Source organism: Amblyraja radiata, chromosome 37 (assembly GCF_010909765.2).
Source record: "Amblyraja radiata isolate CabotCenter1 chromosome 37, sAmbRad1.1.pri, whole genome shotgun sequence".
In the NCBI taxonomy this organism is placed as follows: Eukaryota; Metazoa; Chordata; class Chondrichthyes; order Rajiformes; family Rajidae; genus Amblyraja; species Amblyraja radiata.
The window spans coordinates 2,147,084-2,174,838 of record NC_045992.1 but is presented as its reverse complement, the minus strand read 5'-3'; the positions used below and the strand labels follow the sequence as shown (position 1 = coordinate 2,174,838).

Below are 27,755 nucleotides of genomic sequence, written 5' to 3'. Positions count from 1 at the left end.
AACCAAAGAAATTTCCTCAATTACAGTATAATAACCGGAAAAAAATTAATATTAAAATTTTGGAAAGGCCCTACAACCCCCACAATTAAAATGTGGATTACGGAAATGTCGGAGACCCTATACTTAGAAAGAATTAGACTTGTCTTAATGGACAAACAAGATCTTTTCCATAAAATTTGGGCTCCATTCATTAACTATCTGAAGGGATAGATTGGCACAGCACGAGGACCCAGCTGAAACTTGAACTCAGGAACAGATGAAAAGCTATACTTTATAACCTACGAACCTATCTCCATTGATATTACAGGTAACCCATTCCACCTCCCTTGTTTTTCTGTTGTGTTTTTTTTTTTTTTTTTTGCTTCCTTTTTTATTTGTAACTTTCTACCCTCTCTTTTTCTCGCTTTCTATAAAAAATAAAAATACTAGAAGCAGAAGTAATTGATAATGGAAAATTTTAATAATGTATGACTGATGTATATGAAAAGTTTTTTTTTACTATAATATGTAACTACATTTTATAATATGTCTACTTCTAATAAAAAAATAAAAAAAAAAATAAAAAAAATAAACATTTGGACGGGTCCAGGGATAGGGCAGGTTGAGAGGGACACGGGCCAAACGCAGGCAGATGGGACTAGTGTAGATGGGACATGTTGGTCGGCATGGACAAGTTGGGCCAAAGGGCCTGTTTCTACGCGGGATGACTTTAGACAATAGACAATAGGTGCAGGAGTAGGCCATTCAGCCCTTCGAGCCAGCACCGCCATTCAATGTGATCATGGCTGATCATCCCCAATCAGTACCCCGTTCCTGCCTTCTCCCCATATCCCCTGACTCCGCTATTTTTAAGAGCCCTATCTAGCTCTCTCTTGAAAGCATCAAGAGAACCTGCCTCCACCTCCCTCTGAGGCAGAGAATTCCACAAACTCACCACTCTCTGTGAGAAAAAGTGTTTCCTCGTCTCCATTCTAAATGGCTTACTCCTTATTCTTAAACTGTGGCCCCTGGTTCTGGACTCCCCCAACACCGGGAACATGTTTCCTGCCTCTAGCGTGTCCAAACCTTTAACAATCTTATATGTTTCAATGAGATCCCTTCTCATCCTTTTAAACTCGAGTGTACAAGCCCAGCTGCTCCATTCTCTCAGCATATGACAGTCCCGCCATCCCGGGAATTAACCTTGTAAACCTGCGCTGCACTCCCTCAATAGCAAGAATGTCCTTCCTCAAATTAGGGGACCAAAACTGCACACAATACTCCAGGTCTGAAGAAGGGTTTCGGCCCGAAACGTTGCCTATTTCCTTCGCTCCATAGATGCTGCTGCACCCGCTATGTTTCTCCAGCATTTTTGTCTACGTTCGATTTTCCAGCATCTGCAGTTCCTTCATGAACACAATACTCTAGGTGTGGTCTCACCAGGGCTCTTTGCTCCTATATTCGATTCCTCTTGTTATAAAGGCCAACATGCTATTCGCTTTCTTCACTGCCTGCTGTACCTGCATGCTTACTCTCATAGACTGATGTACAAGGATCCCCCAGATCCCAATGTACTTCCCCTTTTCCCAACTTGACGCCATTTAGATAGTAATCTGCCTTCCTGTTTTTGCTACCAAAGTGGATAACCTCACATTTATCCGCATTAAACTTCATCTGCCATGCATCTGCCCACTCCCCCAACCTGTCCAAGTCACCCTGCATTCTCATTTTATGACTACTCTTCGCTGCGATGCTTATCTCCTACATGTGTTGTTGTGTTTTTAATTCGCACCTCCCTGCAAGCGAAGTTGTACAGTTGTACAGGGTCTTGGTGAGACCGCACCTGGAGTATTGCGTACAGTTTTGGTCTCCTAATCTGAGGAAAGACATTCTTGCCATAGAGGGAGTACAGAGAAGGTTCACCAGACTGATTCCTGGGATGTCAGGACTTTCATATGAAGAAAGACTGGGTAGACTCGGCTTGTACTCGCTAGAATTCAGAAGATTGAGGGGGGATCTTATAGCAACTTACAAAATTCTTAAGGGGTTGGACAGGCTAGATGCAGGAAGATCGTTCCCGATGTTGGGGAAGTCCAGAACTAGGGGTCACAGTTTAAGGATAAGGGGGAAATCTTTCAGGACTGAGATGAGAAAAACATTTTTCACAGAGAGTGATGGATCTCTGGAATTCTCTGCCACAGAAGGTAGTTGAAGCCAGTTCATTGGCTATATTTAAGTGGGAGTTAGATGTGGCCCTTGTGGCTAAAGGGATCAGGGGGTATGGGGAGAAGGCAGGTACAGGATACTGAGTTGGATGATCAGCCATGATCATATTGAATGGCAGATGGTGCAGGCTCGAAGGGCCGAATGGCCTACTCCTTGGTTCTTGGTTTCTTGGTCCTCCAAAATATTCCAAATGGAATTTAAACTGGAGGTGGGCGGCCCGGTGCGGGGCGGAGACGGTGCTACGGCGGCTGAGGCGGCGGCAACCTGGATCCGGGGCTCGGCCGCGGGCCAATGGAGGACAATGTCGGGAGCTCGCAGGTCACAGGCTGGTGCCTGTTTTCCGGAGCACCCGTTGCAATAGCTGCGGGCAGCTTCGACCATCCCCCGGGCCGCGGAGCTTGAACCGCGGACTGACTTACCATCGCCCGGTGGGGTATCGCCTCGGCGCAGAGGGAGAAGAGGAGGGAAGAGACAGTAACTCTAAGACTTTTGCCTCCATCACAGTGAGGAGGTGTTTGGTGAACTCACTGTGGTGGTTGTTAATTTGTGTTTATTGTGTTTTGTTATTATTACATGTATGGCTGCAGGCAACAGCATTTCGTTCAGACCGAAAGGTCTGAATGACAAATAAAGGATTCAATTCAATTCAATTCAATTCAATTCAGGTGGTGGAGGGAGGACTTAAGCCAGAAAGGGTTATTGGGAAGAAAGAGCTACTTTAAATTTAGTTGCATCTGGTTGGGTAACTATAGTAGGGTGGACCTATTTTCTATGTTTCTATGTTTCTAAGTTAGGAGTGGGCGGTTGACTTTATTCGCTACATTCTCTCCACCGTCAGTCAACTTCCAAATGATTTTTAACTTCACTCTGCACCAAATATATCTTTGCTCTGCACTTTTACACGGAAGAGAATGGTAACAAACAAACAAGTTCGTATTTAAAAAAAAAAAGATAATTGCGGATTTCCGCTTCCTCGCTGCCTTGACGTTGCGAAGAGGTGTGTCGGGCTGAGCTAGTGGTCATCCGTGTCGACACACGCCTCCCTCTATCTGGCGAAGGAGGAAAGGAGGAAGAGAGAGGAAGAAATAGAGAGAGAGAGAGATAGATCAAGGAAGAGAGAGAAAGAAGAGAGAGGAACAAGGGCAAGACTCGGGACGGTGAGGACATTCAGTGAGCAGGTAGGTCGGGGTGACTCGCAGTTTAAAGTCCGCTACCCTTAAATTCGCCTTTTGCTTCCAGCTTGGACTGATTCCCGCCCCACCGCCCTTCCCCATTTCCCGTGAGCAGTTGTAGCAGCGGAGAAAATATGTCGCAACTGCAGATGCTGGGTTTTAAATCGAAGACAGACACAAAATGCTGGAGTAACTCAACCGGGCCAGGCAGCATCTCAGGACAGAAGGAATCGGCTCTGCCCCTGACCTGCTGAGTTACTCCAGCACGTTGTTTAAGAAGGAACCGCAGATGCTGGAAAATCGATGGTAGACAAAAATGCTGGAGAAACTCAGCGGGTGCAGCAGCATCTATGGAGCGAAGGAAATAGGCAACGTTTCGGGACGAAACCCTTAAGGAAATAGGCGACGTTTCGGGACGAAACCCTTAAGGAAATAGGCAACGTTTCGGGACGAACCCCATAAGGAAATAGTCAACGTTTCGGGACCAAACCCTTAAGGAAATATGCAACGTTTCAGGACGAAACCCTTAAGGAAATAGGCAACGTTTCGGGACGAAACCCATAAGGAAATAGGCAACGTTTCGGGACCAAACCCTTAAGGAAATAGGCAACGTTTCGGGCCGAAACCCTTAGGGTTTCGGCCCGAAACGTTGTCTATTTCCTTCGCTCCATAGATGCTGCTGCACCCGCTGAGTTTCTCCAACATTTTTGTCCACCTTCGAGTTACTCCAGCACTCTGTGTCCTGTTATGTAAACCAGCATCTGCAGTTCCTTGTTTCTGCGGAGTAGCTTGAATGGACGAGTTGGGCCGAAGGGCCTAGTTCTGGGCGGTATGACTCCGTGACCAGGCTGTGTCTTGGGCACCTCGTTGAAGTTTTTTATTTTCGTGGAGAGCTAGTAGCAAGTTTCAGACCTCGTGAAATATAATTAACTTTGTGAGTTCCTGTTAATTACATGTATTAGACTGTGTGTGTGTGTGTGTGTGTAGTCCAGTCTCTGTAGCGACACGCCCAGAGTTGATCTGAACCCACTCTGAGAGAGTTCCTGCTCCTTGCAATCATATTTTCCTCTCAGCCTATGATTTTTTTTGTTTGCATAATAGCTTGAAAAAATACATTGAACTACAACAGCTCGTTTGTTGCCCTGGAACGCCAGACCCAGTTAAAGTCACTGAATCCCTTCTAAAGTTCCTCATACCAACCAGAGTAGTTTTAAATCAGTCTGAAGTGGTCTAAAGTGACCAGAAACGTCACCCATTCATCCCTTCTCCCCATAGATGCTGCCTCACCCGCTGAGTTACTCCAGCATGTTGTGTGTTCCTTCGATTTTATCCAGCATCTGCAGTTCTTTCTCACACAAAACAGTTTTAAAGTTGGATTATTGTTGCAATGTTGGGAAATAGCAACTATTTTCCAACATTGAAAGATTTCTATACAGAGCAATGCTTAAGTTTAGATTTAGTTTAGAGATACAGCATGGAACCAGGCCCTTCGGCCCATCAAGTCCGTGCCAACCTTCTATCACCGAGTGCACTAGCACTATTCTGCACACTGGAGTTAATTTACAATTTCTTACTGAAGCCAATTCCGATAAAAACCTGCACGTTTTTGGAGTGTGGGAGGAAACCAGAGCACCTGGAAAAACCCACACGGTCATGGGGAGAACGTGCAAACACCGCTCAGGCAGTACCGGAGGTCAGGATCGAACCCGGGTCTCTGGCGCTGTGATGCAGCAACTTAACTGCTATGACATTGTGCCGCCCTGTCTTTTGTAAAGTTCCTCGTAACAAATGAAGCAGGTTTAAAGTATTGACTATTGTTATAATGTTGGAAAATAGCCGCCATTTTCAACATCTCAGGTTTCCATACAGAGGAACGCCTAACATTACCAAATAACGTGCTTTAAGAAATATTGTGCGGCACGATGGCGCAGCTGGTAGTGCCGCTGCTTCACAGCACCATGAGACCCCGTTCGATCCTGACCTTGGGTGCTGTCTGTGTGGAGTTTGCACGTCCTCTGATCATGATTTTTTTCGGGCTTTCTCTGGGTACTCCGATTTCCTCCCACATCCCAAAGACGTGCAGATTTGTAGGTTAATTGCCCCTCTGTAAATTGTCCCTAGTGTGTAGGGAGTGGACAAGAAAGTGGGATTCCTGGGATGTCAGGACTTTCATATGAAGAAAGACTGGATAGACTCGGCTTGTACTCGCTAGAATTTAGAAGATTGAGGGGGGGGTCTTATAGAAACTTACAAAATTCTTAAGGGGTTGGACAGGCTAGATGCAGAAAGATTGTTCCCGATGTTGGGGAAGTCCAGAACAAGGGGTCACAGTTTAAGGATAAGGGGGAAATCTTTTAGGACCGAGATGAGGAAAACATTTTTCACACAGAGAGTGGTGAATCTCTGGAATTCTCTGCCACAGAAGGTAGTTGAGGCCAGTTCATTGGCTATATTTAAGAGGGAGTTAGATGTGGCCCTTGAGGCTAAAGGGATCAGGGGGTATGGAGAGAAGGCAGGTATGGGATACTGAGTTGGATGATCAGCCATGATCATATTGAATGGTGGTGCAGGCTCGAAGGGCCGAATGGCCTACTCCTGCACCTAATTTCTATGTTTCTATGATAACATAGAACTAGTGTGGACGGGTGATCGATGGTCAACGTGGACTCGTTGATCCGAAGGCCTGTTTATCATGCTGAATCTTCCATCAGTAAATTTAAAATCTTGTGAAGAATGACTGCTTATGTAGGAGTCAAGAGAGACTGGCCTTGCCACCTTGGAGGTGAATGCCTCTGGGTCTTTGATATTCAAGTGATTCAAATGACTGCACAAAAAAACAAGTTATGTAGATTCCACATCTACATATTAAATTCTTAAAGGACTGGCCAGGCTAGATGCAGGGAAAATGTTCCTGATGTTAGGGGGGATCAGAACCAGGGGTCACAGTTTAAGAATAAGGGGGAGGCCATTTAGGACTGAGATGAGGAAAAACATTTTCACCCAGAGAGTTGTGAATCTGTGGAATTCTCTGCCACAGAAGGCAGTGGAGGCCGATTCACTGGATGTTTTCAAGAGAGAGTTAGATTTAGCTCTTAGGGCTAATGGAATCAAGGGATATGGGGAGAAAGCAGGAACGGGGTACTGATTTTAGATGATCAGCCATGATCATATTGAATGGCGGTGCTGGCTCGAAGGGCTGAATGTCCTACTCCTGCACCTATTTTAAATGTTTCTATGTTTGTTCAATCGCATTAGCGTTGATCTTCGGATGCTCAGTCCATGGAAATCTATGAGGAAGCTAATATCATATGCAAATATTAGCTTTCATGTGACCTATTCCGGTGATGTTACTGGGAGTTTTGCCAATAATGCTATTTTTAAAAGACATGGAAATAATGTTAAATGGAACGGGCTTTGAGTTTATTTCTAGCTTGCACTTCACCGAACGCTTTCACGTGAAGCCCCCTCCATCGACTCCTTTAGGTCTAAAAACTTGCCTGTACTCCCTAGCCTTTCCTGACGTCCACTGAGCGAGGGCTATATGTATATATGTATGTAGTTTGTTTGTTTATACTATTCTTATAATAAATGGCCAACGAGAGTTGTTTTTTAAATGTGCTATATAAATAAATGTGACGACTAGATGTGTCAAAGGTGGTGGCTCTTTCACAGTTCATCCGTTCTAGGAGCAGAATTAGGCCATTCGTCCCTTCAAGTCTATTCCATCATTCAATCGTGGCTGATCTTTCTCTCCCTCTCAACCCCATTCTCCTGCCTTCTCCCCATAACCCCTGACACCCGTACTAATCAAGACTCTATCTATCTCTGCCTTGAAAATATCCACTGACTTGGCCTCCACAACCTTCTCTGGCAATTAATTCCACAGATTCACCACCCTCTGACTAAAGAAATTTCTCTTTTCTAAAAAAAACGTCCTTTTTCTGAAGAAGGGTCTCGACCCGAAACATCACCCATTCCTTCGCTCCATAGATGCTGCCTCACCCGCTGAGTTTCTCCAGCATTTTTGTCTGCCTTCCTTTTAGTCTGAGCTCTGGTCCTACACACTCCCACTAGTGCAGGAGTCGTCAACCTTGTTCTGCATAGGGGCCTGGACCCATGTGTGTGTGAGCGGATGGCGGCACTTGGTGTTTTTCGCATTAATTTTCACGTGTTTTTCAATTCGTTTTCTGCGGTCCCCAAGTCCCTCGCCTGCCTGCCCCGGGACTGGTTGTAGCGCCCAGGTCACCTGAGTACCCCGGGACTGGCTGTAGCGCCCAGGTAGCCTGCGTGCCCCGGGACGAGCTGCTGTTCCCAGGTCACCCCTCGTCCCCTGGACTGGCTGCAGTTCCCAGGTCGTGAAAACAAATTGGAAAAAAAATAGGCCCGTGGGCCGGATGATTTCGGGTTATGGGTCAGACCTGGCCCGTGGACCGTAGGTTACCGACCCCTGCACCTGTGGGAACATCCTCTCCACATCCACTCTGTCCAGGCCTGTAGATTGTACTTGTACATAGACTCCACAGCTGAATCCACCTCTCCTGAGGGCAAAGCTTTGCAGAGAGGTGTTGAGCAATGTGCAGAAGGTGGGAGTCGTTGGGGGGGGGGGGGGGGAGCTCCTGGAAACCGGGGGCTTCTTGTGGCTTGGCCACAGGGTAGGTGATCTCCCTAAGCCAGTAATGTAGTGACTTGACCATCCATTGTCCATGTGTAGTGACTACCTTTGCAGTTGTGGCCCCAGGGTCTCCTGAACTCCCGAAATCTGCGATGCCCGGACATTTTCTTTGAACTCTATGAATCACTTCCCTCTGGAAGGCGACTCCGGACTGTCAAAGCGGCCACAGCCAGACATAAAAACAGTTTTTATCCCCGAGTAGTTGCTCTACTCAACAGCCAAAAATCTGTAGCCTCCCTTTGATCTGGTATTTTGTTGGTTCACATGCTTGATCAATGGTGTTTTATCATTAATGTTTTATTATTATTAATGTTTAGTGTTTTCGGAGTCATTCGTAACTGTCACTGTATGTCATGTTGTTACTTGTGGGCGGAGCACCAAGGCAAATTCCTTGTATGTGAATACTTGGCCAATAAACTTACTTACTTAAAAACGAGAAATCCAGGGCACTAGAAATGTCAGGAGAAATATCTATTTTGAAGGTTATAATCTTTAGATTATTAGATAGTTTAAAAAAAAAGCATTGAGAATAGACCATTTGACTGGACAACCCATTTGGAGGTTTTGGGGTGTAATATATCCAGTTGCAGCTGACTACATTGTATTAATAGCTTTTCAGCTAGTGTTAATAAAGTTCCCAGCGAGTATTAATAACCTTCCCATTAGTATTAATACCCTTCTGGTTAGTTTAGTACCTTTCCTGGCGAGCATTAATACCCTTTTGGGCTAATATTAATACCATTCCCAGCTCGTATTGATGCCCTTCCCGGCTATATTAATGCTCTGTGGGGCTAGTATTAATACTCTTTGCGGCTAGTATTAATACCCTTCAGGGAAAGTATTAATACCACAAAGCTCGGGAAATTCAAGCGTGAATTTACACGGAGTTCTCCACAATGTCCTATCCAGTATTTATCTCCCAACCAATAGCATTAGAATTGAGTGGTAATTTTCACATGTGGATGAATGTGGAGTTGGGTTGTGCATGAAATGGCACTGAATACCCGACAGGATATCAGCCGCACTATCTGTGACGATTAAGATGCCAACACCACCACTTATCTGGCTTCACATGATCCATGTGTCTCCATTCTCTGCATATCCATGTGCCGATCTAAAAGCCTCTTGAACACCACACATAGTTTCTGCCTCCACCACCATCCCTGGCAATGTGTTTCAGGCACCCACCACCCTCTGTGTCACCTAATCTGAGGAAAGACATTCTTGCCATAGAGGGAGTACAGAGAAGGTTCACCAGACTGATTCCTGGGATGGCAGGACTTTCATATGAAGAAAGACTGGATAGACTCGGCTTGTACTCGCTAGAATTTAGAAGATTGAGGAGGGATCTTATAGAAACTTACAAAATTCTTGAGGGGTTGGACAGGCTAGATTGCAGGAAGATTATTCCCGATGTTGGGGAAGTCCAGAACTAGGGGTCACAGTTTAAGGATAAGAGGGAAGTCTTTTAGGACCAAGATGAGAAAATCATTTTTCACACAGAGAGTGGTGAATCTGTGGAATTCTCTGCCACAGAAGGTAGTTGGGGCCAGTTCATTGGCTATATTTAAGAGGGAGTTAGATGTGGCCCTTGTGGCTAAAGGGATCAGGGGGTATGGAGAGAAGGCAAGGATGGGATACTGAGTTGGATGATCAGCCATGATCATATCGAATGGCAGTGCAGGCTCGAAGGGCCGAATGGCCTACTCCTGCACCTATTTTCTATGTTTCTATGTTTCTATAAAACAAGTTGTCCGTTTCACTTTAAGCCCTCTTCTCTCTGACACTTCACCATTGTTTTGACGAGAATGTCCGTCGAGCCAAATGTGTAATTAATGGCAAAACTTCCTCCTAGATCTGACTGATCATTTTCACTGATGATTGACACAAAATGCTTGAGTAACTCAGCAGGACATGCATCATCTACTTCTCTCTTTCGTCAGAACTGGGAAATGCTCAGGGAGGAAGTAAAATTAAATTACGATATAGGCAGGGGGAGGGGAGTGGGCTAAAAGATCAGACATGATCTTCTGGACGGGTGGGGTGGGGTTGAAGGGGTCAAGAGGCTTACTTTGACCTTATCTATTCTCTTCCCGGATCCCATCCATCCAGAAACCATGATCGAAAATCCAGAAAAAAAACCCAGAAAGTGCTGGAGTGACTCAGCGGGTCAGGCAGCATCTACTGAAGAAGGATCCTCGACCCGAAACGTCACCAGAGATGCTGCCTGTCCTGCTGAGTTACTCCAGCATTTTGTGCCCGGATGCTGGGGCTCCTTGATGATAGGCGCTCTCTTCTTGAAGCAGAGCCTGGTGTAGATGCTTTTGATGGTGGGGAGAACTGTGCCCGTGATAGATTGGGCTGAGTCCCACACTCTGCAGACTCTGATGTCCCTGCAAGTTCACACGAGTCCTACCTGCCTCCTCCTGATCTATTTTCCTCCCTTCCCTGCCTGTTTATATGTATATATAAATGCCTTGTAAATGCTGCTGCTATTTATCTGCTTGTATCACCTCCCCTAACAGTGTGTTCTAGGCTCCTACCTGCGTCTGTGTCTGTCTCTCTCTCTCTCTATGTGTGTCTCTCTCTCTGTCTATGTCTGTGTCTCTCTCTGTCTATGTCTGTGTGTCTCTCTCTATGTGTGTCTGTGTGTGTGTGTCTCTCTCTGTCTATGTATGTGTGTCTCTCTCTATGTGTGTCTGTGTGTGTGTCTCTCTCTCTGTCTGTCTGTGTGCCTCTCTCTCTATGTGTGTCTGTGACTGTGTCTCTCTATGTATGTCTGTGTCTGTGTGTGTCTCTCTCTGTCTATGTATGTGTGTCTCTCTCTATGTGTGTCTGTGTCTGCGTCTGTGTATCAAAAGAACAACCTGCCTCGCACATTACTAAACTTTCCCACAGCCACCTTAAGCCCGGCCCTTTAGAGTTTGCCATTTCTCGCTGGGAAAAACATCAAGCTATCTACACTGTGTGACTTTCAGTCTTTAATCATAGTGGAATTCATGTTTTTGTTTGAATTGTAACGTGAGAATCTATCTTTGTTTTGTAAGCTCTGCCAAGAGTCAACATTTCTTCAGCTCCTCTCCCTTGTGTTGGACGGGATGCTGGTTTAAGCCGGAGATAAACACCAAAAGCTGGAGTAACTCAGCAGAAGAAGTTGTCTCGCCCTGAAACGTCACCCGTTCCTTCTCTCCAGAGACGCTGCCCGTCCCGCTGAGTTACTCCAACTTTTTGTGTCTGTCTTCTCCCTTTCTTAGTTGGAACCAAGCCTCAAATCACCCATGATCTCTCTGATGTCCTCTGTGCTTTAAGATCATCTCTTGCTTCTCGTTTGCCCTCCGTTGTTAATTTATCCCTTAACTCGAGATCCAGTTTGTGGTTTAGTCTAGTTTTTAGTTTAGAGATACAACCTGAAAAACAGGCCCATCGGCCCACCGAGTCCGCCCTGACCAACGATACACTAGTTCTATCCTACACACCAGAGACAACATTTTCAGGTGAGCCAGAGAGTAACACAAAAAATAAATCAGGCATTAAGGGGAGGCAGGTAGACAAAAATGCTGGAGAAACTCAGCTAGTGCAGCAGCATCTATGGAGCGAAGGAAATAGGCAACGTTTCGGGACGAAACCCTTCCGGGTTTCGGCCCGAAACGTTGCCTATTTCCTTCAAGGGTTTCGGCCCGAAACGTTGCCTATTTCCTTCAAGAGTTTCGGCCCGAAACGTCGCCTATTTCCTTCGCTCCATAGATGCTGCTGCACCCGCTGAGTTTCTCCAGCACTTTTGTTTACCTTCGATTTTCCAGCATCTGCAGTTCCTTCTTAAACCCAAGTCAATTAACCTGGAAACGTCTTTGGGATGTGGGAGGAAACCGGAGCACCCGGAGAAAACCCACCCGGTCACGGGGAGAACGTGCAAACTCTCGAACTCGAAGGATCGAACTCGGGTCTCCAGCGCTGGAAGGCACTGTAGAGTACGCTCCAGTTTGGGATTTTGCTAGTGTGTTGTTTCCAAAGCTGTGTTAGCAGTTGGTTCATTCTGTAGATGTTCTGTGCAGATTGAGTTAGTCAGGCAGTGTTCGTCAGATGGTACACAAAATTGCTGGGGAAACTCAGCGGGTGCAGCAGCATCTATGGAGCGAAGGAAATAGGCGACGTTTCGGGCCGAAACCCTTCTTCAGACTGGTTTGAACACAGTGTTCGTCAGATGTTTGGTTTAGTTATGTTTCCCTGAAACAGACCAGGAAATGAACCCTCTGCCAGAAAAAGCTGAGCAATTTTCCAACCTATGTCACGTGGTGAATGGAGATATGAGCATGGAACTGAAGGTGTTTGTCATCGGGGACAAGATCGGTCAAATAACCTTCCATTGCTGGAGTTATCCACAGCTCCTGATATCGCAAGTGTTCCACCCAAACAGTGTCACATTCACAGTTGCGATTGTACTCGCGACGTTGGCCTGTTGTTGTACACGTGGAGACGCTGAGCGTTTTTACTCACTGTTTTCTCCAGAGATGCTGCCTGACCTACTGAGTTACTCCAGCATTTCATGTCTGTCTTTGGTAGGAACCAGTATTTGCGATTCTTAGTTATCACCTTGAGTTTGTTGGCTGTGTGGAAGGTATTTGGGTTTGTGCCGTACACCAAGCCCCTGTCCCACTGTACGAGGAAATTCACGAGATCTCCTGAGTTTTCCCCCGATTCGAACATCGGAGAATGTCCGTAGCGGGTCCGTAGGAGTTCGTGGATGTCCCGTAGCGGCTCGTAATGCTAACGGTAGGTAGTCGGGGCATCCGGTAAACTCGTAACGTTTTTTTATCCCTGTAAAAAATGTCCACGAGTAAACAAATACTCGTGATGAAAAATATGGTTACTTTTTACTCGTACGAGCCGCTACGAAACATCCACGAACTCCTACCGACCCGCTACGGATATTCTCCGAGTTCGAATCAGGGGAAAACTCTGGAGAACTCTTGAATGACCTCGTACAGTGGGAAAGGGGTTTGTTTATCTCTCAATCTAGGTCAGTGGAGATCAGATTGCCCAGTACCAGGCATCACGTCGCAATGCCAAAGTGCCATATTTTCATTGATCCCTGTCCCAAATTGTACAGGGCAGCTTTCACAATGGGAAGCTTAAAACATTGCAGACAGGAGTATTTAAGAAAGGCCGGTATCAGTTTTTTAATGCCATGCAAAGAACAAATCAAAGCCAGCACCAATGATCAAGGAAAGGTGGAGCCCACAATGGTCCATTGTTGCTGTGGAAAAGGTGGAGCCCACAATGGTTCATTGTTGGCAGTGGAAAAAGTGGAGCCCACAATGGTTCATTTTTGGCTGTGGAAAAGGTGGAGCCCACAGTGGTTCATTATTGGCTGTGGAAAAGGTGGAGCCCACAATGGTTCATTGTTGGCTGTGGAAAAGGTGGAGCCCACAATGGTCCATTGTTGGCTGTGGAAAAGGTGGAGCCCACAATGGTCCATTGTTGGCTGTGGAAAAGGTGGAGCCCACAATGGTCCATTGTTGGCTGTGGAAAAGGTGGAGCCGTCCAATGGTCCATGGTTGGTTGTGGAAAAGGTGGAGCCCACAACGGTCCATTGTTGTTTGTGGAAACGGTGGAGCCCACAATGGTTCATTGTTGGCTGTGGACGAGGGGATATGAACAGTAAAACTAAGCAGGATGACAGTGAAGGGCCAATGGTAGACTGTGTATATTGCAGCTGTGTTCAGGGGAAATCTTCATATGGAAGTGGTCTGTGTGTTTCTGTTTGTGGGTTCAGGAAGAAAAAGATGTCCCCTTCCCCTGCCTTTCTGTTTTCAAAGCACGTTATACGATACAATATGATAGAACTTTATTTATCCCAGGGGGAGATTGGTCTGGTAGCAGTTATAAAACGCAAAATACATACAAGATGCAAGTTGTGTGAGAAGTGGAAAGGATTGGGGATGTTCGAAGATTGGGGAGGGGGGTGGGGGGGAACCAGGAAGCCAGAGCACACGGGGAAAACGCACACAGTCACGGGGTGAGTATACAAACTCCGCACAGACAGCACCCGTAGTCAGGATCGAACCCGTGACCCTGGCACTGTGAGGCAGCAACTCTACCGCTGCGCCATCGTGCCATCAGCTGAGGATAAATAGTTTAAAGATAGACAAACAAACATTAGCCTGCCCGTGCAAAGTCCCTGTGTTTTGTCAACAGCCACTGTCACCTGATACTTGTGTTATTTTGGGCTCAAGCGATGTCGGTCTGTGCCTTACTGTCAGCATCGTGCCTTTATTCAAAGAAACCCCCTTCATGAATTGGACTGTAGGATGTGTGCATATTTATACACCTCTGTTATTTTGGCAACAAGCCAGGAGTATAATGAGTTATCTGTGTCAATACCAGTTGCAACTTCTACATGTATTACCATGTCGCTAAACTATTCTCCAACCCTGTCTCCTTTCAGAGAAAGCCTGCCAGTCCTTGTAACTGTGTAGGGGGGAACTGGTTCACATCGAAGATAGACACCAAATGCTGGAGTAACTCAGCGGGACAGGCAGCATCTCTTGATAGAAGGAATGGGTGACGATTTGGGTCGAGATCCTTCTTCAGACTGAAGTCAGGGGAGAGGGAGATACATAGATAAGGAAGTGTAGGGTATGAAAACAAGGCAAAGGGGATGGAGATCATGGAAAAGTGTAGAATGGATCATTGTTAGCTGGGAGAAGGCACCAACAAAGCACACAGAGATAAAATGTAGTCGGGGAACTGGGAAGGGGGCGGAATGGGAAGAGAGAGGGAAAGCAAGGGTAGTCCCTACATAATTTAGCAATATCTCTTTGCCTTTCAATGACTCTCTGGACATTCTGAAGTTGTGACTGGTGGCATAGAAATCTTTTTAAAACTATGTGTGCCTTTGTGAGGGTGAAACAGGATCCCAGAGAAGCCATTCCTGGGGCTCCTTGCTCAATACTGTGGATCCAAAATGAATTCCTAGCAGTTAATGAGGCAGTAAAACTGTAGTGGATTTGTAGTGAATGGTTTTGCTTGGACTGTGAGGCTTAGTTCAGGACCTGTTCAAACTCACCCATGGAAAGTCGGGGATTAATGATTAACGAGGGCGCTTAAACTAAATCCTGGCGATCCAGACACGTGATCCATTCTGTTTACCACGCAAAGTTCCTCCTCTCTCTGGGAGTTCTGGGAGACCTTCTCTATCACTGTTCCCCCTCCCTCTGTGATTCCCAGTGCTCTCCGGATCGATCTCCTTCCCATGCCAGCTATGGGCCTACTTTGGCACCTCCCTGTCAGAGGTGATTTGTTGCTGGCCCTGATCATCCCTAAGCGATAGGAGCAGAATTAGGCCATTCGGCCCATCACATGTACTCTGCCATTCAATCACGGCTGATCTATCTCTCCCTCCTAACCCCATTCTCCTGCCTTCTCCCCATAACTCCTGAGACCCGCACTGATCAAGAATCTATCTATCTCTGCCTGAAGCTTATTTACTGATTTACTTTACTTGTGAGATACAGCACGGAAACAGGCCCTTCGGCCCATCGAGATCGCGCCGGCCAGCGATCCCCGCACACTAGCACTATCCTACACACAAGGGACAATTTACAATTCTTACCGAAGCCAATTAACCCACACACAATAGCACAGTTTTTGAGTGTGGGAGGAAACCAGAGCGCCCGAGGAAAGCTCATGGGGAGAACGTGCAAACTCCGTACTGACAGCACCCGTCGTCAGGATCGAACCTGGGTCTCCGGTGCAATGAGGCACAACTCTACCGTTTTCTCCCCTTTAGCTCTTCACCCCCACTTTCAGTCCGAAGAAGGGTTCCGACCCTATACGTCACCCATCCTTTTCCTCCAGAGATGCTGTCTGACCCGCTAGGTTACTCCAGCACTTTGTGTCAATCTTTGGTATAGAAACCAGCGTCTGCAGTTCTTTGCTTGGTGTAGATTCAGCAGAAATAGCCGGTGAGTCAATCAGTAAGCATGTCGGAACCAGTCTAGCTGGTTACTTTGGTGCTACATGGAGCTACTCGTCTTGGGCTGTGTTTTGGCTCAAAAATGACTTGCTTCAGCTCAAATGTGTAGGAAGGAACTGCAGATGCTGGTTTAAACCGAAGATAGAAGTTACTCCGGCTTTTGGTGTGTATCTTTGCTTCAGTTCAGTTTAGTTTATCGTCACGTCTACCGAGGTACAGTCAAAAGCTTTTGTTGCGCGCTACTCTCAATTGAAGGAAGGTCAAGCGAGCCTCCCGTGGGCCAAAGAAACGCTTCAAGGACAACATCAAGAACAGTCTGAAGAAATTCCACATCACATCGAGCAGCTGGGAGCATTTTGCACTGGACAGGCACTCCTGGAGGAAATCCGTGCGGGAAGGAGCTGCACGTCACGAAACGGAACAACGCCGTGTCACAGAGACAAAGCGATAGCACCGTAAGGAGAGAGAGAGAAGGGGGCTCAACGACTGCCGACCACCGCCAGTCTCCACTGCCCACATTGCACCAAGGTGTGTGGATCGCGGATCAGCCTCTACAGACCCATAAGTAGACCACCCTATGGAGAGGAGAGGACAGCCATACTTGTTTCAAATGACCGCTGATGATGCGTGCTAACCAGTCAGCAGAAAGACAATACATGAATACAATCTATCCGTTTACAGTGTATAGATACATTGGAAAGGGAATAACGTTCAGTGCAAGGTAAAGCCAGCAAAGTCCGATCAAGGAACGTCCGAAGGTCACCAATGAGGTAGAGAGTAATTCAAGTTCAAGTGAGTTTATTGTCATGTGTCCCTGTGTAGGACAATGAAATTCTTGCTTTGCTTAAGCACACAGAACATAGTAGGCATTTACTACAAAACAGATCAGTGTGTCCATATACCATAATATAAATATATACACACATGAATAAATAAACTGATAAAGTGCAAATAACAGAAAATGGGTTATTAATAATCAGAGTTTTGTCCGAGCCAGGTTTAATAGCCTGATGGCTGTGGGGAAGTAGCTATTCCTGAACCTGGTTGTTGCAGTCTTCGGGCTCCTGTACCTTCTACCTGAAGGTAGCAGGGAGATGAGTGTGTGGCCAGGATGGTGTGGGTCTTTGATGATACTGCCAGCCTTTTTGAGGCAGCGACTGCGATAAATCCCCTCGATGGAAGGAAGGTCAGAGCCGATGATGGACTGGGCAGTGTTTACTACTTTTTGTAGTCTTTTCCTCTCCAGGGCGCTCAAATTGCCGAACCAAGCCACGATGCAACCGGTCAGCATGCTCTCTACTGTGCACCTGTAGAAGTTAGAGAGAGTCTTCCTTGACAAACCGACTCTCCGTAATCTTCTCAGGAAGTAGAGGCGCTGATGAGCTTTCTTGATAATTGCATTAGTGTTCTCGGACCAGGAAAGATCTTCAGAGATGTGCACGCCCAGGAATTTGAAGCTCTTGACCCTTTCAACCATCGACCCGTTGATATAAATGGGGCTGTGGGTCCCCCTCCTACTCCTTCCAAAGTCCACAATCAGTTCCTTGGTTTTGCTGGTGTTGAGGGCCAGGTTATTGCGCTGGCACCATATGGACAGTTACTCGATCTCTCTTCTATACTCTGACTCATCCCCATCAGTGATACGTCCCACAACAGTGGTGTCGTCAGCGAACTTGATGATGGAGTTTGTACTGTGGTTGGCTACGCAGCCATGAGTATAGAGTGAGTACAGCAGGGGGCTGAGCACGCAGCCTTGAGGTGCTCCCGTGCTGATTGTTATCGAGATCGCATTCACCGTTGCTCTCTGGTTGTGGTAGGATGATTCAGCTGCCTGATAACAGCTGGGAAGAAACTGTCCCTGAATCTGGAGGTGTGCGTTTTCACACTTGCTTCCACTCCTTATTTTTGGAGGGAATCATTTCAGTGTTGCAGGTTCTTGACCCGAAACACCGACCATCTCATTGTCTCCACAGATGCTGCTTGACCTGCACAGTTTCTTCAGCATCTCTGGAGAGCTGGAATGGGTGACGTTTCAGGTTAAGACCCTTCAGTCTCTCCAGAGATGCTGCCTGTCCCACTGAGTTATCCCTGCATTTTGTGTCTATCTGCAGTTCCTTCCGACACGCTCTTTACAATGTGATTTGATAGTTAGCAAAGACCGGGATGAAATGAAACGTCCCTGGACATTGCACTAACTACAGTAGTTACTTACAGTCGATTCTGCTAAAGCCATTAGTGACTTTACCCGGTCATTAAACAGTTAACGGAATGTGGAACTCCCATTTAATTTGCATTCTTTATATTCCTGACCTTTCTGTTGGTAGCTATGGCAACAGGTTGCATCTGGCAGAGTCTGCTAACTGGCATGTCGGGACCGAACCTCAACCAATCCTCCTCAGTATACGTGTAAGAAGGAACTGCAGATGCTGGTTTAAACCGAAGATGCACACAAAAAGCTGGAGTAAAATTCTCAGCGGGACAGGCAGCATCTCTGGAGAGAAGGAATGGGTGACGTTTCGGGTCGAGACCCTTCTTCAGACTCTAGCCTTTACCTTGTGTTAAACGTTATTCCTTTTATCCTGTATCTGGACGGCTTGATTGTAATCATGTTAAACTTTTCACTGACTGGATAGCCTGCAACAAAAAGCTTGTCACCGTACCTTGGTACATGTGACAGTAATAATTAACTAAACTATAGTTCCCTTACCCGAAAAAAAAAGTTGGAGTAACATCGGAGAAAGTTCTTGGGAGATTCACCAGAACAATTCCCGGGACCAGAACAGCCTGAAGAAGGGACTCGACCCAAAACCTTCTCACCTGAGATGCTGCCTGTCTGGCTGAGTTACCCCAGCATCTTGTGTCTATCTGGGATGGATAGATTATCCGACCCAACAGAGATTAAATAGTTTGGGCCGGAAGTCTGTGAAGTTTAGAGGAATGAGGATGATTTTATTCAAATATATTAGAATTTAAGAGGAGTTTCCGAGCTGGATGTTGGGATGTATTCACCAATGGGGGAAACTTGGATAATGGACATAGTTACAAGTGGCTGGTCATTTTAAAACTGAGATGTGCTAAACATCTATCACCTGTTCATAATAGTTCCACTTTCTGATCCACTTCCTACACACTAGGGGTAATTTACCTTCAAAAGCGGTGCTGGCTCGAAGGGCTGAATGGCCTCCCCCTGCACCTATTTTCTATGTTTCACATTTTCTATGTTTCAAACCTGCACGCCTTTGGAATGTGGAAGGAAACCGGAGCACCCGGAGGAAACCCACGCGGTCACAGGGAGAACGTACAAAACTCCATAGAGACAGCACCCGTAGTCAGGATCAAACCCGGGTCTCTGGCGCTGTGAGGTACCAGCTCTACCAGCTGCACCACTGTGCCGACTTAATTAAAAAACAGAAAATGTTAGAAATACCCAGAGGGTCAGGCAGCTTCTGTGAAGACCGACACATGTTGCTAGTTGATGTTAAAAACTCATTTTGTTCTGATTGACTCCAAAACGGTTGTTAGCTCTCGTTGCTTAGATGGATAAGGTCTTCAAGTGTAAAGTTTAGTCCATTATTAATTACAAGAGAAACAGACACAGGTACAGGTCCAATGTTAACCTCGGGAGGTGCGGAGACTTGACACTGCGTCCAGTTATTGTGCTCCAAAATATAATGATAATGTGGCCCTCTTTACTTGATCTGCCTCCTGCCATCCCAGCCCTCCCACTGTTAAACCCTTGACCTCACCAAGTCCGTCAAAGCTGTTATTTGCTTTTGACAAGTTTGATGTGTGTGTGTGTGTGTGTGTGTGTGTGTGTGTGTGGGTGAGTGAGTGTGTAAGTGTTAGTGTGTGTGTGTTTGTGTTTGTGTGTGTGATCATGTTTGTGTGAGTTTGTTTGTGTGTGTGTGTGTGTCTGAGTGTTTGTGTGTGAGTGTTTGTGCCAGTGTGTGTCTGAGCGTGAGTGTTTGTGAGTGTTTGTGTGTGCGCGTGAGTGTGTCTGAGTGTTTGTGTGTGAGTGTTTGTATGTGTGCGTGTGTATGTGTGTGTTTGTGTGCGTGTGTATGTGTGTGTTTGTGTGTGAGTGTTTGAGTGTGAGTGTGTGTGTGAGCGTGTAAGTGTTTGTGTCTGAGTGTGTTTGTGTGAGCGTGTAAGTGTTTGTGTGTGAGCGTTTGTGTGTGTGTGTGTATATACCAGTATGTGCCAAGTATATAAACATTAGTTCATCTTTACATCATTGTAAACAAATACTAGTGCTGTCACAGTCCGTGTGTACTTTGGCTAATGTGCTTTCACCCTGTGGAAGTGTTCTTTGCACAAAGAAGCCTGTTGTCCAGGTGAGTGGGCTTTAATAAAGATTTTTCCGACCCCTCACTTTCCCTGCTCAGTAGGAAAATCTAGAGTTTTCCCAAGTTTCCATCTCATGTCAATAGCAGGCTGTAGTCCAAGGAAGTGACGTGGAATTTTATTAACGATAGCGTGTCCTCTATACTTTGAATATCTAACCAGAGCCCAATAACGGCACGGTGGTGCAGACTCCCAGCGCTAGAGACTCGGGTTCAATCCTGACTATGGGTGCTGTCTGTACGGAGTTTGCACGCTCTCCCCGTGACCGCATGGGTTTTCCCTCGGCCTTTCGGTTTCCTGCTGTGTGAATCTGTGGAATTCTTTGCCACCGAAGGCTGTGGAGGCCAAGTCCATGGATATTTTTACAGCAGAGATAGATAGGTTCTTGATTAGTACAGGTGTCAGAGGTTATGGTATTTAAGAAATGTCTAGATGACCACTTCAATCACCTTGTCATACAGTGGCAAGGGCCAAGTGCTTGCAGATGGGATTAAAACTGGATGGGCTCCCATTGTTCAGAATGGATGTGATGGGCCGAATGGACTGTTTCCACACTGTATCTCTCTGTAAAGTTCATAGATACCCATTTTCTTTCCTCTGCAGGTTTACAGAGGATGAGCTACCCAGGATACCCGCAGGCTCCAGGGGGCTACCCGCCCGCTCCTGGGGGTTACCCACCCGCACAGGGGGGGTACCCGCAGGTCCCAGGAATGTTCCCGCCAGCACAAGGTAAGGTTCAATACCGCACCGTCTCCCGAGAGGACCCAGGCAGGGCTGACACGACTGACAGGACTTCCTTTCTGAGATGGCGGTAGAGTTGCTGCCTCACAGCGCCAGAGACCCGGGTTCGATCCTGACTACGGGTGCTGTGTGTATGGAGTTTGTGCGTTCTCTCTGTGACCATGTAGGTTTTCTCCGGCTTCAGTAAAATTGTAAATTGTCCCTAGTTTATATAATAGTGTACGGGGTGATCTTTGGTCGGCACGGACTTGGTAAGCAGGTAAATAGCTGACCCATTAGTTTGACCCTGTGGTCCCTAGATTATTGGATATCCCTGGCGTAGGATTAGTTTAGTTCAGAGTCCGTGCCAATCAGTGATCCCCGTACACATTCTGGGGACAATTTTAAATTTTTACCTAAGTCAATTAACCTGCACGTCTTTGGAATGTGGGAGGAAACCGGAGCACCTGGAGGAAACCCACGCAGGTCACGGGGAGAACGTACAAACTCCGTACAGACGGCACCCGTAGTCAGGATCGAACCGGGGTCTCTGGAGCTGTGAGGCAGCAACTCTACCGCTGCACCACCGTGCCACCCTTTGTCTTGCCGACCCCTGTGAGAATTGTGTACAGTCCATTCTTCTAAATGCGAGGGCGTGCACCCAATCCGCACGCCCGCCTATCCCACCAACACAATGAACATAAGAATAGATTACTCCGAAATAGCCACCAAGCCCCACCTTCCCTACCCCCCAGCGGGAATCGCTGGACTCCAGCCAGTCTGAGACCATGGTCATCGCTCTGCATTAATTACGCCCTCGTTCATTAGAACTGCAGCTCTCGAGTTTTCCCTGACTTCAGTGTTTTCTCGAACATAATTTCCTAAAGTGCAGTTCAGCGTTAAAAACCCAAATCTTTCACCACTCAGTCCGAGGTTTGCCTTTGATGATTTGAATTGGAGAGTGCAGGAGCAACTCCATGTCACCGCAGTGCAGTGTACCCAGTTATTTCTGTCTGTCGATTAGTCCTTTGAGAGTGAGATACTTTCTTGAAGCGAGTGCGTTTGGTTTGAGGCCCGTCCCTGGTGCAGGAATTTGTTTACAGTCATGTGCAGTAATGGGACGCCCCACCCCGAAACTCAACTCCATTCTTGGACATGGAATTTTATACATCGTGCGATACACTGGGGGCGTTACATTGGTGTCCAGATTGAATGGCCAAGTGTCTCTTACCCTGAACCCCCATCAAGCCACGCTGTGGATAGCAATCCGAGTTTGTGCGGTAGGATAGATCCCCTGTGAAAAACATAGAACAACACAGCGCCAGGCCCTTCAGCCCACAATATCCATGCCGAACATGATGCCCAGTTTAAACTAATCTCTGCCGGCACCATCATAGTTTGTTTTGGAGATACAGTGTGGAAACAGACCCTTTGGCCCATCGAGTCTGTGCTGACAAGCAGCATCTGGGAGAGGGACTGGACGGAAGACTCGTTGGGTGCAATGTTTCCATGGTACTGTCTCATCCTAGATACAGTCCGGAACTTTCTACAGACTGGGATCTTGGATTTGGCCAAGGCTCGGCCAACCTCTGGGGAAATTAGTTGAAACAGAAATGGTTCATCTTTGATAGAAACTATGGATACAGTAACCAGCTAGCTTCATTCATTCAACCCACGTCATGTCCCTGGTTCCAGAGATCATCTTGTCCGCAGTTTGAGTACTTGTTTGTGACCTTGGCTACATTTGTGACCAGAAGGTCCTGGGACCGAAACACCACTTGCTTCTTAAGGTCATAATGTCATGAGGAATAAGAGTAGAATTAGGCCATTCGGCCCATCAAGTCTACTCCGCCATTCAATCATGACTGATCTATCTCTCCCTCCTAACCCTATTCTCCTGCCTTCTCCCCATAACCTCTGACACCCTTACTAATCAAGAATCTATCTATCTCTGCCTTAGAAATATCCACTGACTTGGCCTCCACAGCCTTCTGTGGCAAAGAGTTCCACAGATTCACCACCCACTGACTAAATGAATGTCTCCTCATCTGCTCATCTCCTTGCTTCTTGTGTGATTTCAGGTGGTAACCCATGGGGTGGTCCCCTAATCGGGTTGGAATTAATCAATAACTTACCAAATCTAAACCCCTCCTATATGGAAGGAATGGTGAGTGCACTTTTATAAACTTATTCTGAGTGGCACTGTGGCACAGACCCAGGGTCATTGTTAACCGTGGACACACAATGCTGGAGTACCTCAGCGGGTCAGGCAGCACCTCTGGAGAAAAGGAATAGGTGACGTTTTGGGTTAGGACCCCTCCTCAGACTCGAGAAAGAGTCTGACACGTCTAAAGAGAAGGGTCTCGACCCGAAACGTCGCCCATTCCTTCTCTCCAGAGATGCTGCCTGTCCCGCTGAGTTACTCCAGCATTTTGTGTCTATCTTCGGTGTAAACCGGCATCTGCAGTTCCTTGCTTCACATTGTTTGGGGGCTGTCACACTGTACGAGTTAATTCAAGAGTTCTCCCAAATTTCCACTGATTCGAACTCGGAGAATTACGTTAATAGCCGCTCGTCGGTACTCGGGGCTCTCGTGGGCATTTTTCAACATGTTGAAAAATCTTCACGAGTCTTCCCAAGCTTACCGCATTTCCCGAGTACCTGCCGTTAGCGTTAAGAGACGTCCCGAGCTCCAACGTACCCGCTACGTACATTCTACGTGCTTCTATGAGGTTTTTTTATAAAAAACTCGGGAGAGCTCTTGAATTAGCTCGTAAAGTGGGACAGCCCCATTAGTAATTGTGTTATAATCATTGCCACTGTAAGCTGATTCAGTTTGCTCTGTGGTTCAGCATGGTTTGAAAAATAAATGCCTCTTCCTATGTCCTGTGGGAATCGAGAAGTCAAACTATCTCGGTGGTATTTGAACGGATTGTTACAATCTACTTCTACAGTTGCTGTGATAGATAGCTACTTATAACGCTTTTATGCCAAGGACCATTTGTTTACTGTTAGAATCTCCCTGCAGATTAGGCACCCTTTGTTCAGTATTTCTGTGTGTTTTCTCTTCTCTTTTGAAGCATCTTGTCATGGTGTAAGGTGTCCAGTCCCTCGACGCCTTAGAGTCAGCTTTTATGTCACCTCTCATGTTCCCTTTACAGGTGAGCCAGAGAGTAACACGAAAAATAAGTCAGGCATTAAGGGGAGGCAGGTAGACAAAAATGCTGGAGAAACTCAGCGGGTGCAGCAGCATCTATGGAGCGAAGGAAATAGGCAACGTTTCAGGAGCATGTGAATTTGTGCTCGGCTGTGGGGTTTGAATGTGCGAGGGTGTTGTTGAGGGTGGTGTTAGTTGGGCAGCAAGGTCCCCCTGACAACAACCCCATCCATGCCAGCAAGACCAAGGAGCTGATCATCGACCTCAGGAAGTGTGATGAGTTTCTCCAGCATTTTGTGTCTATGTTCGGTGTAAAGCAGCATCCGCAGTTCCTTCTTGCGCGTTTTGCAAGCATCAAGTTCCTTGGTGTGAATATTACTCACGATGTGTTGAGGAACAACCAGATTGAAGTGAGAGCAACTTCCTTAGAAAATGAGGAAATTTGACTTGGCTCCGATCCTCTCACAACCCTTTACGGTTACACCATAGAAAGCATACTGTGGGATTGCACCACATCTTGGTTTGGGAACTTCTCTACCCAAGACCGCAAGAATGGTTCAGAGTTGAAAGCGCAGCCCAGCCCATCAGACACAGATCACACTTCCCACCATTGACTCTTCGACACTTCACAATGCCTCGAAAAAGCAGCCAACATAATCAAAGACTTGTCCCACCCCGGTCAGGCTATTAAACCTGGCTCGGACAAAACTCTGAACATTAATAGCCCATTATCTGTTATTTGCACTTTATCAGTTTATTTATTCATGTGTGTATATATGTATATAATGGTATATGGACACACTAATCTGTTTTGTAGTCAATGCCTACTATGTTCTGTTGTGCTGAAGCAAAACAAGAATTTCATTGTCCCATCTGGAACACATGACAATAAACTCTCTTGATTCTAGAATCTTAACCCTGTGGTGTTGCCTTCTGTTTCTGTTGCAGGCTCAAAGCATATCGAACACCATTGGTGGCTTTGGTCCAGGTCAACCCAACATGGGTTATGGGGCCCCACCAAATCAACAGCCAACACCCCCCTACGGAATGTACCCGGGCCAGCCCAGTCAGCCCGGAGCACCACCCTACAATCCTGGATATCCCGGTTCCGCCCCTGGATTCCAATCGGGCCCCACCCCTGGATATCCGTCTGGCCCAGCTCCGGGATATCCGTCTGGCCCAGCTCCGGGTTATCCGTCGGGTCCAGCTCCGGGTTTTGGGTCGGGCCCTGCCGCGGGTTACCCCTCTGGCCCTGCTCCGGGCTACCCATCAGGATCCACTCCTGGTTACCAGTCCAACCCATCCCAAGGATATTCTGCCACTCCCAGCTCCACTGTCACCCCATCAGTAGCTCCAGTGAAGGTAAGGAACACACACCCTGCACGCTCCTAATATAGTCCGCGCAATGTTACTTATTAATGTCTCAAGTTGTTACAGTTGTGACGACAGATGGCACAATGGGCTAAGTGTTCGTCTGGCAACCTGAAGGTAGCCGGTTCGAATCCCGCTCGGAGTGCATACTGTAGTTGTGTCCTTGGGCAAGACACTTCACCCACCTTTGCCTGTGTGTGAATGTGTGTGAGTGATTGGTGGTGGTCGGAGGGGCCGTAGGCGCAGATTGGCAGCCACGCTTCCGTCAGTCTGCCCCAGGGCAGCTGTGGCTACAGAAGTAGCTTACCACCCCCGAGTGTGACTGAGGAGTGAATGAATAATGCGATGTAAAGCGCCTTGAGTATTAGAAAGGCGCTATATAAATCCCATCCATTACATTTACTTGTTTAAGACCAGGAGAAATTCAAGTAACAAAGACATTTTGTAGTGATGGATGGGGGGCGGGGGGGGGACAAGAGGGTCTAAGTACTGGGTGGCAGTAGGAAGGAAGGGCACATGTAATGTACCTCACATATTAACCCCTGTACAAGTTGGGACCATATTTGGGTCAGTATTGAGCAATAAGGTCATAAGTGATCGGAGTAGAATTAGGCCATTCGGCCCATCAAGTCTACACTGCCCTTCAATCTATCCCTCCCTCCTAACCCCATTCTCCTGCCTTCTCCCCAGAACCTCTGACACCCATGCTAATCAAGAATCTATCTCTACCTTAAAAATATCCACTGACTTGGCCTCCACAGCTGTCTGTGGCAAAGAATTCCACAGATTCACCACCCTCTGACTTCACTAAAGCCTTGGGTTGTCCTTGGGTTTCTGTTGGTAAAACTGCGCATGTCCAAATTCAAGCATTGGGTACATGTAATGTGCCTTACATATTAACCCCTGTCCACGATCATCTCTTTGGCCTCACCCAGTGTGTGTGGTGATTTCCTAAATGGGTGGTTTGCTCCTTGTTGCATACCTTTGTGGGTCTTCCTAGGAAAGAATGGTTTACCATCTTCGCTTGGTTTAAAATAATACTCGATAATAATTAATAAGTCTCAAACTACCAGGGAATCCCTGGAGTAGAGGTGCTGAGAGCATGGGAAGGGGGGGGGGCTGCATTATGTCGGGGCTCTGACCCGACAGTCCCCTCACCCCGAGTAGTAGCAGTCAAATACCGGGCAAGGGTGGTCCCATACGGGACAAACCAATTTAGCCCAATATACGGGATGTCCCAGCTAATATGGGACAGTTGGCAACCCTCTTGTTTAAGGTAGGGGTAGATGAGTGAGCTCTGAGGATTTGAAGGAGTAAGACTGATGTTCATCAAACTCACTGATATTTATGGGGATTTAAGAAAGTGGTTTTTCACACATTAATCATATTATCATGAGACTCGTACAGGATGGAAACAGGACCTTCGGCCCAACTTGCCAACACTGACCAACAACTTCCATATACTGTATACTAGTCCCACCTGCCTGCGTTTGACCCATATCCCTCTGAACCTGTCCTATCCGTCTAAATATTTCTTCAACTTTGTGATAGTCCCAGCCTCAACTACCTCCTCTGCCAGCGTATTCCATACACCCACCACCCTTTGTATGGAAAAGTTACCCCTCGGGTTCCTATTAAACCTTTCCCCCCTCCACCTTAAACCTATGTCCTCTGTTACTATTAATATTCTGTTAAAATTATTCCTTGGTGTTTTACCCCAGGTTTATTCAGAATTTGAGGTAAGTTTCTGGATGTGTCTGTGAGTTGATTCTCCCAATAACTGCATGCTCTGCTGTGCTGCATCTCAGTAGGCTGAGTGAGCATGTGGATCTTCCAATACTCTATGTGGAAGGTTGCTCTTCTCGACAGAGCTGCCGTGTGAATGTGTACAGAGGCGGGGAGGAGGTGGTTCACTCCAGTCCAGATGTTCCCCCTGGGTGCCGATATTCAAAGTGATTGTGCAGGTAGAAGTCTGCTGGGGAGCGTGTGAGTGTGCGTGTGTGTGCGCATGCTGTTGTGTGCCCGTGCACATGTGCCTGTACACCTGTTCCTATGTGTCTGCGCGGCTGTCTGTGTGTGAGACTGTGTGTGTGAGACTGTGTGGGTGTGTGTGTGTGTGAGACTGTGGGTGTGTGTGTG

At 46.9% G+C, this 27,755-nt stretch overlaps 1 protein-coding gene across 5 annotated transcripts in view; it reads left to right on the top strand.

Annotated features, from left to right (window-relative positions):
- Positions 1-3,189: 3,189 nt before the first annotated feature.
- The window catches only part of anxa11 (annexin A11), a 48,973-nt gene continuing 24,407 nt past the window's right edge, over positions 3,190-27,755 (top strand). For 4 of the 5 annotated variants that reach the window (XM_033012917.1, XM_033012916.1, XM_033012915.1 and 1 more), the window contains exons 1-5: positions 3,190-3,383; positions 20,972-21,097; positions 23,170-23,255; positions 25,194-25,607; positions 27,338-27,355. In XM_033012917.1, the coding sequence (XP_032868808.1) occupies positions 20,983-21,097; positions 23,170-23,255; positions 25,194-25,607; positions 27,338-27,355 (633 nt within the window). In that variant the 5' untranslated portion in view covers positions 3,190-3,383; positions 20,972-20,982. The remainder of the gene's footprint in view (positions 3,384-20,971; positions 21,098-23,169; positions 23,256-25,193; positions 25,608-27,337; positions 27,356-27,755) is intronic. The other variant, XM_033012918.1, reaches the window with a different exon arrangement.